Below are 14,194 nucleotides of genomic sequence, written 5' to 3'. Positions count from 1 at the left end.
GTAATGCAACAAAAGTAGTCAATGGACTCCGTACATCATTAAAGGACTTACTAGTCCCCAAACGTTCCGCCATCATTCTTTCAAACTTATATGTGGTACACACATTTATCCACCAAAATGTATAATTAATCCTGTCGTGGTTCTTCCAATAAATGTGGAATGGTTGTTCCAGGATTCCTCAAATGAAGCAATATGTCATCTGCATAAGCAGAGACCTTGTATTCCCGACCTACGTAAGGAATACTCTGGATCTCCTCTACCGGTTGAATAGCTAATAACAAGGGCTCCAGTACAATGTCAAAAAGCAAAGGAGACAAGGGACATCCTTGTCTAACACCCCGCTGCAAACAGAAATGTTCTGAAAAATTATTATTAATATACAATCGAGCAGCAAGGGAGCTATACAAAGTTTGAATCATTTGAATAAATCCAGAACCAATATCAAACCAGTCCATTGCTTGATACATGAAGGTCCATTCTACGTGATCAAAAGCCTTCTCTGCATCCAAGGACAAAAAGAAAGCTGGATTGTTCATGTCCTTTGTTAAATTTAACATATGAAAAGCCAACCTGGTATTATTGGAAGAATGTCTCTGAGCAACGAACCCTGTTGGTGCATACCAATGATATAAGGGAGAGCCTTGGCCAAACGTAAAGCCAATAACTTAGCCAAAAGTTTACCATCTACATTTATCAAAGAAATAGGCCTGTAATTTGAAACCAACATAGGATCTTTATTTGGCTTCGGCAAAACAATAGTCAAAGATTCTACCATAGTACCTGTAATACAACCTTTACCGTATTTTCGCGGATATAACGCGCACCTGTGTAAAACGCGCACAGGGGTATAGCGCGCAGAAATCACGATGATATGTACCAAAACTTTTCTATACCGCGCTCAGGCATATAACGCGCATGATGCCCGACGCTCCTTTCGCCCGCCCTGACTTTCCGTGCGCTGTCCCGACTCTCCGTTCACCCCCCCTGACTTCCGTGCACTGCCCTGACTTTCCGTGCGCTGTCCTGACTCTCCGTTCACCCCCCCTGACTTTCCGTGCACTGTCCCCCCTTGAAGTCCTGTCCCCCCTTGAAGGTCTGTCCCCATCCTGAAAGCCTGATGCCCCCCCCCGACGTCCGATACATCCCCCCCCCCCCGGCAGGACCACTCGCACCCTCACCCCGAAGGACCGCCGACTCCCCAACAATATCGGGCCAGGAGGGAGCCCAAACCCTCCTGGCCACGGCGACCCCCTAACCCCACCCCGCACTACATTACGGGCAGGAGGGATCCCAGGCCCTCCTGCCCTTGACGCAACCCCCCTCCCCCCAACGACCGCCCCCCCCAAGAACCTCCGCCCGTCCCCCAGCCGACCCGCGACCCCCCTGGCCGACCCCCCACGACACCCCCACCCGCCTTCCCCGTACCTTTGTGTAGTTGGGCCAGAAGGGAGCCCAAACCCTCCTGGCCACGGCGACCCCCTAACCCCACCCCGCACTACATTACGGGCAGGAGGGATCCCCGGCCCCCCTGCCCTCGACGCAAACCCCCCTCCCCCCCCAACGACCGCCCCCCCCCAAGAACCTCCGCCCGTCCCCCAGCCGACCCGCAACCCCCCTGGCCGACCCCCACGACCCCCCCCCCCCCCTTCCCCGTACCTTTGGAAGTTGGCCGGACAGACGGGAGCCAAACCCGCCTGTCCGGCAGGCAGCCAACGAAGGAATGAGGCCGGATTGGCACATCCGTCCTAAAGCTCCGCCTACTGGTGGGGCCTAAGGCGCGTGGGCCAATCAGAATAGGCCCTGGAGCCTTAGGTCCCACCTGGGGGCGCGGCCTGAGACACATGGTCGGATTTGGCCCATGTGCCTCAGGCCGCGCCCCCAGGTGGGACCTAAGGCTCCAGGGCCTATTCTGATTGGCCCACGCGCCTTAGGCCCCACCAGTAGGCGGAGCTTTAGGACGGATGGGCCAATCCGGCCTCATTCCTTCGTTGGCTGCCTGCCGGACAGGCGGGTTTGGCTCCCGTCTGTCCGGCCAACTTCCAAAGGTACGGGGAAGGGGGGTGGGGGGGTCGTGGGGGTCGGCCAGGGGGGTCGCGGGTCGGCTGGGGGGGCGGTCGGAGGTTCTTGGGGGGGGGCGGTCGTTGGAGGGAGGGGGGTTTACGTCGAGGGCAGGAGGGCCTGGGATCCCTCCTGCCCGTAATATAGTGCGGGGTGGGGTTAGGGGGTCGCCGTGGCCAGGAGGGTTTGGGCTCCCTTCTGGCCCAACTACACAAAGTACGGGGAAGGCGGGTGGGGGTGTCGTGGGGGTCGGCCAGGGGGGTCGCGGGTCGGCTGGGGGACGGGCGGAGGTTCTTGGGGGGGGGCGGTCGTTGGGGGGAGGGGGTTTGCGTCGAGGGCAGGAGGGCCTGGGATCCCTCCTGCCCGTAATGTAGTGCGGGGTGGGGTTAGGGGGTCGCCGTGGCCAGGAGGGTTTGGGCTCCCTCCTGGCCCGATATTGTTGGGGAGTCGGCGGTCCTTCGGGGTGAGGGTGCGAGTGGTCCTGCCGGGGGGGGGGGGTGTATCGGACGTCGGGGAGTCGGCCGGGCAAGAGGGCTTGGGCTCCCTCTTGCTCCGATCGTGGATGCGGGTGCGGGTGGGAGCGCGTGCGAGCGGTCGTTCGGGGTGGGGGTGCGAGCGGTCCTGCTGGGGGGGTGAATCGGGCGTCGGGCGGGGTGGGAACTATGTTTAAAAACTTTTCTATACCGCGCTCAGGCATATAACGCGCGAGGGGTATGCGCGGTAGGTAAAATCGCGTATAACGCGCGCGTTATATCCGCGAAAATACGGTAGTCAGTTGAACCTGATATAAATTTAATAGATGAGGTAATAGGGTATTTTGAAATGCTTTATAAAACTCTACAGTGAAACCATCACCGAAAGCTCATTGTACTTATATTTATCTTTTAAGAGAGCTTGTAGAGTAGTTGGGTACCATTTCAGAGCCAATTGTGCCTCCAATTCTTTAATATTTTGTTCCAAATTAGAAAATTCTTTATTGAGTTGTTTTCTAATGTGTGCCGAATATGAGATTATTTGCCCTCTCATAGTAGCTTTAAAAGCATCCCATAAGGTTTCCAAAGAGACTTCATCTGAGGCATTTAAATGAAAGTATTCAGTAATTTTTGATTGAAATTCCTCAATAAAGTTGTAATCTGCAAGCAATGTATTATTGAATCTCCAGACAGGTCTATTATAATCTTGCTCATCCATTTTCAATTCAATCCAAATTCCACCATGATCTGACAAAATGATTGGATCTATGGCGGCCTTTGTAACCTGCTGTAATAAATGATCTGATACAAATATATAGTCTATTCTAGAAAATGATTTATGTACCTGGGAGCAGAAATAAAATTCCCAATCATTAAAATGAAGAATTCGCCAAATATCCTTTAAACCACAAGATTGTACCAAATTATCTAACCCTAGAGATTTTATTATTCTGCTAGGTTTTTTATCCAATAACGGATCCATAACTGCATTAAAGTCCCCCGCCACCACCAAATTAGAAGCAGCCAGTGGCAGAATCAACTGTTGAAGAGATTTAAAAAATACATTTTGATTTGAATTTGGTGCATAGATATTAACAAGCTTCAGAGTATCTTTCCCCAAGCTCATATCCACCAGTACCCATCTCCCTGTGGGATCCGCAGATATCAATTTGAATGTAACCAAACACTTTCCACTAACTAAAATGGCCACCCCAGCTTTTTTCCCCACCGCAGGAGCAAAAAAACAATGTTTAACCCATCCACCTTCTAGCTTTTTTGCTTTGTGGCATTTAGATGGGTGTCTTGTATATAGTATATATCTGCGTTCTGTTTTTTTAAGAAGTTAAGTGTTTTTTTTCCTCTTTATCGGATGATTGAGACCGTTAACATTTAGAGAAAATATTTTCATAGTCATTTTGCTATTATAAAAAAGAAATGGAGCCACAAAACATACCCCTTAATTCCATTTATACCTAACAGTATTACCCCTTGATCAATACACATCCATAAACCCCCCTGGCCCCCTTCCCCCCCTCTCCTTAAATCATATGACAACTTGAAAGCACACCTATAGATAAGCAACCCAAAACTCCCCCAGGCATCAAAGTATGTTCCCCCAAAAACTTATCATTAACATCCACCCCAGTATATAATAACAGTATAGTAAAAACTTGAATACCATACATAATAAATATAAGGATTCTAAAATGATTGTTAAACCCCCATAATTAAGACTAATGAATAAATTAGTTAATATAATGAATTTCATGAATATAGAAAATTTATAAGGTTATCTAAGGTTAGCTATAATTTCATAACTCCCTTACCCAATCAATATTCATATAATAATGAAATGACCCTAACAGATCCAAGGCTTATTTTAAGTTTCCTAACTTGCACAGAATCATAAATGTGCCTTTAGAATAAAATAAACAGCATATCAGACTTTTCATATATTACTATATTGATATATTAAAAAGGATATATAAGTATATATCTCATAATAAATAAAATTATGGAACATGTAGACAAACATAATTTAATGAGACAGAGTCTGCATGGGTTCAGCCGAGGGAGATCTTACCTCACCAATTTGCTTGACTTCTTTGAAGGTGTGAATAAACATTTGGATAAAGGTGAGCCGGCTGATGTAGTGTATCTAGATTTGCAGAAATCTTTTGATAAAGTTCCTCATGAGAGGCTCCTGAGAAAATTAAAGAGTCAAGGGATAGGTGGCAAAGTTCAGTTGTTGATTAGGAATTGGTTATTGGATAGAAAACAGAGGGTAGGGTTAAATGGTCATTTTTCTCAATGGAGGAGAGTAAACAGTGGCATGCCACAGGGATCTGTTCTGGGACTGGTGCTATTTAACTTATTTATAAATAATTTGGAAATTGATTGAGTGAGGCGATTAAATTTGCAGATGAAAATAAACTGTTTAAAGTTGTTAAAATGCATGCGGATTGTGAAAAACTGTAGGCAGACCTTAGGAAATTAGAAGACTGGGCGTCCAAATGGCAGATGAAATTTAATGTGGACAAATGCAAAATGATGCACATTGGGAAGAATAACCCAAATCACAGTTACCAGATGCTAGGGTCCACCTTGGGCATTAGCGCCCAAGAAAAGGATCTGGGTGTCGTTGTAGACAATACAATGAAACGTTCCGCCCAATGTGTCCGGTGGCAGCCAAAAAAACAACCACATGCTAGTAATTATTAAAAAAGGGATGATATACAAGACTAAGGGCTCCTTTTACTAAGGTGCGCTAGCGTTTTTAGCGTGTGCTACATTGCTGCACACGCTAACCCTGTGCTACGCACCAAAAACTAATGCCAGCTCAATGGTGGCATTAACGTCTAGAGCGTGTGTAAAACCGCTAGCGCAGCTTAGTAAAAGGAGTCCTAAGAATGTTATAATGCCTCTGTATCGCTCCATGGTGTGACCTCACCTGGAGTAGAGAGAGGAAGAGATAATAATTACTATGGATGGGTAGATTGGATGGGCCATTTGTCCTTTATCTGCGATCATGTTTCTAAGTTCCCTTATATCAAGAAAGATATAGCGGCACTAGAAAAGGTTCAAAAAAGCGACCAAGATGATAAAAGGGATGGAATTCCTCTCATATGAGGAAAGACTAAAAAGGTTAGGGCTCTTCAGCTTGGAAAAGAGACGGTTGAGGGGAGATATGATTGAAGTCTACAAAATCCTGAGTGGAGTAGAACAGATACAAGTGGATCGATTTTTTTCACTCTGTCAGAGATTACAAAGACTAGGGGACACTCGATGAAGTTACAAGGAAATAGTTTTAAAACCAATAGGAGGACATTTTTTTTCACTCAGCTCTGGAACGTGTTACTAGAGGTTGTGGTAAGAGCAGATAGCATAGCTGGTTTTAAGAAAAGTTTGGACAATTTCCTGGAGGGAAAGTCCACTGACTGTTATTGAGAAAGATATAGGAGAAGCCACTGCTTGCCCTGGATCGGTAGCATGGAATGTTGCTACTCTTTGGGATTTTGCCAGGTACTAGTGACCTGGATTGGCTATCGTGAGGATGGGCTACTGGGCTCAATGGACCATTGGCCTGACTCAGTAAGGCTAGTCTTATGTTCTTGAGGTATGCTGTTACTGAGTAGTCTGTTATTTTCCCATACACTCATACTCTTGTATTTCCTATGACTTAATCCTTTAGTGAAACTTAATCTTACTTACTTAAGTCACCAATCCCTATGACTAACTTTCACCGGAAAGCCTTCCTCTTTGGGTGAGCTGAGTATCTGTTATTTTCAATAGACATCCTTATTTTGTGATTTTCCTTCTATTATTTGCTGTTTTCTTGCTCTAATCAGTACTGTTATCATTGTATGCACTGTCGGCTATAGTACAGTATTTGAATTATGTGAAAATGAGATGTACAAGAAGTCACCAGACATGTTTAAACCTTCTTCAGTTATACCTTATAAAAGTCATTGGGATATCCCTAGTCATGCAAGTTGTATATCTCAAAATCTGACAGGCTAGGTTTGTCCAATGGGACTGGATTGAGAACCACTACTGTATAACATGCTTTCTGTGCATCACAGCTATACATTGCCCATAATGCTGTCTGACTCAGTGCAATATTTTCTTTCTCTTAAACATTTGATTAACTCCAGGCACTACTTTTGGGGTGGAGAATGAGGACTATGATTTGGCTGGTTTTGTTTTATCACAAGGAATGTCAAAATTGTCACTTGTACTTAGCACCAAAATCTCTTGCCTGTGTTCATGATACAGCTTTTCTTACAGACATTGGACATACTGGCTCTGGAAAGACAACTGACTATGCATTTGAGGTACTAAATGATATAATTTTCCCATAATAAGATATTTAATAAGGGGGGTGGTGGGTGGGTTTATTTTATTCATCATAAAATATAAATAATTTAACATTATATTTTGTTTTATTGTATGCATTTCCCAAAGTAAGGGGAGGGAGGGGGGTTATAATTGAGTAATAGTTGACATACTTATTACTTATTAAGTATTATATGCTATTTAAAAATTATAGTAAAAGAGTATATAATTAAATGTTATATTTGCAGTAAGGTATGAAAGAATGTCAAGTGTATACTTAATGAATTTGTATGAATTTAGATTGTACACTTGTTGTTATATGAAAAATGAATAAAAAACTTTAAAAAGAGGTACTAAATTACCAAAGAGCAAATCTGATCAGATATTTTTAAAATGCTTTTGACGCTTCCATTTTCTAATCAGATTTCTGTGACACCATCTTTCTTCTGCTTCCCTAGATGGCCATTTCAAATATTAGATATGGAGAAAATGTGACTCAAGAAGTGGGTATGGTATGTACAGCTTTTTCCCTTATGAATTTATTATCCACATGTGGTGAGGTTTTATATGACAGCGAAAATTATACTGGAGTGTCAGATTTTGAAAAATATTTCAATGCTAATAATGTTGTGGATTGCACCTTCTCTTGTGAAGCTATTCACTCTGGATTCACTTAAAGCATATTGAGGTTCACTGTTTTTAAGCGTTATCTGTGCAACTTCGTGCAAATAAAAAAGTGTTTTGATTGTATAGTAACATAGTAAATGGCAGATAAAGATCCAAATGTTCCACCCAGTCTGCACAAACATACACTGTCTATAATGATTTAATTTAAATTGTTCTTTTTCTTAGATATTTCTGGGCCAGAAACCCAGAGCTGTGCTCTGTACTGTGCCTAGGTTCCATCTACTGGAGTCTCTGTCAAAGCTCACTCCATTCCATTTAAACTATCCCAGCCCATCCTCAACTGAATGGCCATATATGGGACACAAACCGTGCAAGTCTGCCTAGTACTGGCCTTAGTTCTTCAATATATACCATTATTTTCTGATTAGAGATCCTCTGTTCATCCCATGCTTTTTTTGAACTCTGTCACTGTTTTCCTCTCCACCACCCTCTCCGTGAAAAATAATTTCCTAACATTACTCTTGAGTCTACCATCCCTCAACTTCAGATTATGCCCTCTAGTTTTACCATTTTCCTTTCTCTGGAAAAGATTTTGATCTACATTAATATCTTTCAAGTTCTTGTATTTATTGCAGGACCTACAGAATATGGGTGTCAAAAATGTTTGTGTAATGACTGATAAGAACCTGAGCCAGCTCCCTCCAGTAAAAGCCGTTTTGAACTCACTGGTCAAGAACAGCATGAAATTCAAAATGTATGACACTGTCAGGGTGGAACCAACTGACAAAAGGTACAATTTGCCCTGCTATACTCATCCAGTGATAGAAAATCAGTCTGTTGTCATTCTTCCCTAGTGAGCATGTTGCATGCTGTTCCTCTGATCAATCGTGGTCCCTTCACAACAATTAACCAAATGGGTTTTCTTTCCTATATAGTTTCAAAGATGCAACAGAGTTTGCCAGAAAAGGAGGATTTGATGCCTTTGTTGCTGTTGGTGGAGGATCTGTGATTGATACCTGCAAAGCTGCTAATTTGTATTCCTCCAGTCCAGAGTCTGATTTCCTTGATTACATCAATGCTCCCATTGGAAAGGGAAAGACTGTGAATGTGACTTTGAAACCACTAATTGCGGGTAAAGTGTCATGGATTTGACATATTGCCTTTCAATGGTACAGACAAAGTGGTTCACATTTATTTATATAGATAAGAACATTAGAATAGCCTTACAGGGTCAAACCAATGGTCCATCTAGCCCATCCTCACAGTGACCAATCCTAGTACTGGGCAAAACCCCAAAAAGTAGCAACATTCCATGCTAATGATCCAGGATAAAAAACAAGAAAGGGCAAATAAACTCAACAACTCTTAGGTAATGCAAATATTATGAAATAGTCACTATAAAGTCAAAATGGAATGATCTAAATTTTATGAATATCAGCTCCTAATCGAACTCTGCTCAGAGACATGAAGGCAGATGCCACCGCCTCACCACCCAATCATTGCAGTGTTCAATGTGATTTAAGTCTGATACTGATGGTAGTTAATTGAACTTATACAAGCCATGCAGGCTATAAGTTAGAAACATAGAAATAGACGGCAGATAAGGGCTACGGCCCATCTAGTCTGCCCACCCCAATGACCCTCCCCTACCTTTCTCTGTGAATAGATCCTACGTGTCTATCCCATTTGGCCTTAGACATCTTATATTGATAACTTTAAGATGTACTGAAATTTATGAGACTTAACTTAAAGTTCACTGGTTCCGATGTGACACGTTTCGATACTGCTTCAGGGAGCCGACAATAAACTTCAACTTAGTTTCAAACAAAGGGTATAGTCTCACAAACTATAAACGGGTTGTCATTCTCGCCATTATTTACTTCTTCTTAATGTCCCATCCACCACAAGGCAGCCGAGGAGTCGGGGTTTTTTGGATTTAGCCGGGAGAGGAGGCAGGGGGATACCTCATGGTCCCAGCCCACCGTTGGACCACCGGCTCTTTTGGCAGACCCTGTGGAGGCCTGCAATAGGTCTGGGAGGGGGGGGGCGGGTAGGTGATGGCCCTAATATAAGCTGGAACCCCCATTTTTGGCTCTTTTTTTGGCCCAAAAATCTTAGCTTATATTCGAGTATATATAGTATATTCTAGTATATGCTTAGAGACCAAATACAATATTTTTCTCAAAATAGTCTCGCCCAACCAATCATTGCATATGCTTGTGGAAAGGGTTATTAACACATGTAGTCACACAATAATAATTTTGTTGTTTTTTTATCTCAAAAAATGAATTCATAGGGTCCCGACATGGACCATGTTTCATTCTCTGCTTCAGGGGAACCCAAAACTGAAGTTCATACAGTGTATGAAAAGCAGAGTCCCTGTGGCTCCCGTCCGTTCTGAAACCTATGGTAAATGCCACAGCTGGCATTGAAAACAGATGCTGACTGATGTTTTTCTTGGCTAGTGTTTATCAGATCTTTTATATAGGTTTTCATTGGATGAATTATATCTTCTGCTATGAGTTCCTTGGCTGTCTACTGACAGGAAATTTCCTCACGTGAAAGTATAATAACCAAAGATTTTCACAACTAAATGGAAGAGAACTATTCAAAAAATAGCTAAAAAATGTGTGGCAAATTATTCCACTTTGTTTATCAGACCATGTGATTTTTTTAAAATGAGGTGAACATTGAAATGTAATTGTGTTACTACAGTGTAAGTATTTCACAAAAGCAAACTTAAGAGTTCATTTTTCTGACTCGTGAAATCATTTCTTCTCTTAGTTCCTACCACTTCTGGGACAGGAAGTGAAACTACTGGTGTTGCCATTTTTGATTTTGAAGACCTGAAGACCAAAACTGGTAAATGGTAGGAAAAAAAATCATCAAGTCACACCTCAAAGTTTGGACACTGCAGTGCATTTCTGATGCCGGGAAGAAAAAACAAAATCAAATGCACACAGCAAGTGGGAGAAAAAGCTTTTAATTTCAAACCGCAAGGCAATGGAGGAATAGAAATCTCTAATGTAATATAATAAATGCTGAAAGTGCTGCAGTCTTCTCATGTCTGTTTTTTCAAATATACATACAAACATTTTAGCATTCCTTTTTATACAAACCACCTGTCAATCATTATTAAGGGTACATGTTGAGGAAAATACAGTAGAATCTCAGCTAACTGGCATTCAATTAACCAGTATTCTCAACCAACCGGCAAAAAAATTGTCAGCAAAAAAAAGTCTCCCACGCTCCTAAGACAACTCCAAAGTGGTGCTCCTGACCCAATAACCTCCGCTCCCTCCCTTCCTCCAGCCCCAGGAGCATCAGCCACAAATCTCCCTCCCTCCATCTCCTGAAGCATCGCAGCAGCCACCAATTTCCCTCCCTCCCTCCATTCCTGAAGCAGCACAACTGGTCCTAACAACCCCCCTCCCTCACTCGATGATGTAGTGGCAGCCGGCAAGCAGGGGAAGCGCCGGTAAACAGGCAGCTTCTGGCCAGCCCCAGCAGAGGAAAGGCCTTGCCAGGGCTGGCTAGAAGCTGCCCGTTTACCGGCACTTTCCCTGCTCGACGGCTGCTGCTCCATCATCGGGTGAGTGAGGGAGAGAAAGTGGAAGAGAAGGGGGGAGAGAAAGTGGCCAAGAAAGAAAAGAAGAAGATGCTGGACCTACAAATGTGGGGGGAATTATAGAGGAGTGGGAAGGGAGACATAACTATTTTTACGTTAGCTCTCAAATAACCAGAAACTACAGTTATCCAGCATCCACCAAGCTCCATGGGTGCCAGATAACTGAGATTCTACTGTAGTGCATCCCAGTTAATGAATTATTTACATCCAGGATAACTATGTCACCTAATGTATGTTAAGGCAGATATTTTCTGAGGAATACTTGTAGGACATACAAGACTTCTCTACTCTTGATATGCCACAGCAAGCAGGCTGCAGTCCACATTCTATAAATCAGAGTCACCTACAAGCAAGACCTTTCCTTTGCACACTAACCTGGTGATGCCTTCATATCATGTTTAAATCCACCTCCTTTTTTCTAAAATTCCCATGTACTGAACATATAATTTTTTTTATACCTTTAGGTTGTTTTAGGGTAACACAATGGTTCAGTATCTCCTTGCTTTCTTTATTTTAATGGCTACTGTCGTGTTCCTTCCTACTATAAACAACAGCTGCTGTTCCTTCTTTTCTCTATCTGTGTTGATGAGGTTATAATTAGGGATGGTCATATTCCAATCCTGGTTTTCTATTACAGGCAGTCCCCGGGTTAAGAATGAGATATATTTTTAAAGCTGTTCTTAAGTTGGATTTGTATGTAACTCAGAACTTGTAGATTTTAAGATTCTTGCTGCTTACCTCTGCTCTCAGATGATAAAAGGGCCAACTGTCCCTACCAATGTTTTCTCTAAGGTACAGCATTCACAACCACACCCTGTTGGTAATGTGGCCATACATCCAGTGGCATAGAAAGGGGAGGGGGCAGATCGCCCCAGGGGCCGTCTTGGTGGGGTCATCAGCACCTATCCGCCCCCAATGCCATGCTTGTGCCCTCCATTCACCCTCCCCCGGTACTCTTTAAAATCTTTGCCACTGCAAGCAACTACTCTAGCCTGCAGCTTGCGGTGACCTGGCTCACTCTGAAATCACTTCCAGGTTACGGGGTTAGGAAGTGACATCAGAGGGAAAGCCAGCATGAGTAGCAGGCCAGAGAAGAGGTACGGGTTGGGAAGGGAGGGTGCAAAAGTGGCGCAGAAGGAATGGTGGAGCAAGAGGAGGGCACAGGGGGGTTGGTGCAGAAGGAGCAGGGGGGGCAGAGATGAGGCTGTTGGGGGGGCTCCACTGCCCTGGGCACCTCCTACCCTCGCTACGCCACTGTATGCATCTGTCCTGAATCTGCAACAGGAGAAGTGTAGGAATTTATGCTACTGGAAATACTGCTCAGTGAAATCAAATGAAGCCGCGACTGCATTCTTAAGTACAAGTTGTACTTAAGTCGGGTGTCTTTAACTCAGGGACTGCCTGTATATCAAAACTCTGTGATTCCCGCTATTCCTAAGTATACATCTGCTATGGTGCCTTCTAGGGCTACGACTTTGCTAACAGGACTGTGCACTACATGACTCTTAAAGATGATGGTTCACTCCCTCTCTATTTCTTTTTCTTCATGTTATACATTTCCGTTTAACCACTTTCTCAGCTCTCATTCTTTGCTTTTGCTTACCATCTTCCTCTGTAGTTTTGACAGATTTATTCCATACATCCCCACATATCTTTCACACACACATCACCCAAAAACCCACAGATAATACCTTCCTCACAGCTTTATCAAACCACTCACACTTAATACAGTCAAACTACACCTTCCAAATATCCCTCCAACACATGGCTTCTATAAATGTATGTTGAAAAGTATTCCTGAAGACATGCTTCTGCGTGTTTTCCCTACTTGCTTATGTTTTGTATTTTTTAGGCATTGCATCTAGATTAATGAAGCCCACTCTGGGTATTCTTGATCCCCTGCATACTCTCCATATGCCAGAGCGAGTAGCAGCGAACAGTGGTTTCGATGTACTTTGGTAAGCACCATTTAGTTTATAGGTTATAGTTTATTGTTTTAGTTTATAGGTTATAGTTTATTGTTTGTTTGTTTTTGCAAAATAGATCACATACATCACGGTATTGCGGTATATAAGCTGTTATTATTATTATTATTATTAAACATATCCATAACAAACATCCATACAAAACCAGACAACAAACAAATATATCTTCTCTCTACCATAATGTCCATTATTCCACTATAGTATAAAATTATTTTTCAATACCCATACTTGATTTTACAAAATAAATACCGTTTTACTAATCTTTTAAAAGTAAATGGAAATTCCTGCGATATGTTGAAAACCTAAATATATATCTTTCCATGCTCATGCAGTTTTATAAAGCATTTTCCAAGTGTAAAACATATTTTACACATGAAGAATGCCTCTTATAAAATTGCATGAGTTTAATGGACACAGACTTACACAAGATGACAAGGGATGTGCATTGTGCACAGACACTCCCTGGAGCATAGCTGGGTGGAACAATGATATAATTGTGATTGCTATGCATATTTTTTATTTGATGTAGTGATTGTGATTAGAGATTGGTATTCAAGTGAGAGTTTATTGTTGTTTTAAGTACTTTGTTCTCTGTTTTGTTCTTTCATCTGGATTGAAAAGTTGCACAATAGATTTTATAACTTATTTTAATTCCATGATTTATGTGTGCATTCATACCCCCTATTTCTACATAGTGCACCATGAGTTAGGCGCCAAAACAATATAAATGGTAGCTACTTGTACTTACGGTAGGTGCTATTTATAATACAGGGCTTTTTAAAAACATTTTTTAGGTGGCTATTTATTATTTATTCATTTAAAAAATGTATATACTGCCTGGGATCTCAGCAGTTTCCATACAACAAACATGCATAGTTACACATAAGTTTTACAATTGACGAATCATTTACATCATCCTGGAGCAGTAAAAACTGTTTGAACATACGTCATCCTGGAGCAATAGCGCCACATGTCTTTACAAAATACAACCTGAGATATCCTACTTCAATATTATAAAAAACTATGTTTTGAAAGAAATGGAATAACTTGTACAAATAGTTCTAAAAATAAGCATCAACAAACAGCTT

General features: G+C 42.5%; 1 protein-coding gene across 3 annotated transcripts in view; it reads left to right on the top strand.

Moving 5' to 3' along the window:
* Positions 1 to 14,194, top strand: part of ADHFE1 (alcohol dehydrogenase iron containing 1) — an 85,954-nt gene that overhangs the window by 13,482 nt on the left and 58,278 nt on the right. For all 3 annotated transcript variants that reach the window (XM_033934221.1, XM_033934220.1, XM_033934222.1), the window contains exons 3-8: positions 6,819 to 6,865; positions 7,325 to 7,378; positions 8,129 to 8,283; positions 8,429 to 8,625; positions 10,278 to 10,355; positions 12,974 to 13,079. In XM_033934221.1, coding sequence (XP_033790112.1) covers positions 6,819 to 6,865; positions 7,325 to 7,378; positions 8,129 to 8,283; positions 8,429 to 8,625; positions 10,278 to 10,355; positions 12,974 to 13,079 — 637 coding nt within the window. The remainder of the gene's footprint in view (positions 1 to 6,818; positions 6,866 to 7,324; positions 7,379 to 8,128; positions 8,284 to 8,428; positions 8,626 to 10,277; positions 10,356 to 12,973; positions 13,080 to 14,194) is intronic.

Source organism: Geotrypetes seraphini, chromosome 2 (assembly GCF_902459505.1).
Source record: "Geotrypetes seraphini chromosome 2, aGeoSer1.1, whole genome shotgun sequence".
Taxonomy (NCBI): domain Eukaryota; kingdom Metazoa; phylum Chordata; class Amphibia; order Gymnophiona; family Dermophiidae; genus Geotrypetes; species Geotrypetes seraphini.
The sequence above is the reverse complement of the archived record's forward strand: the minus strand, read 5'-3'. Positions and strand labels throughout refer to the sequence as shown.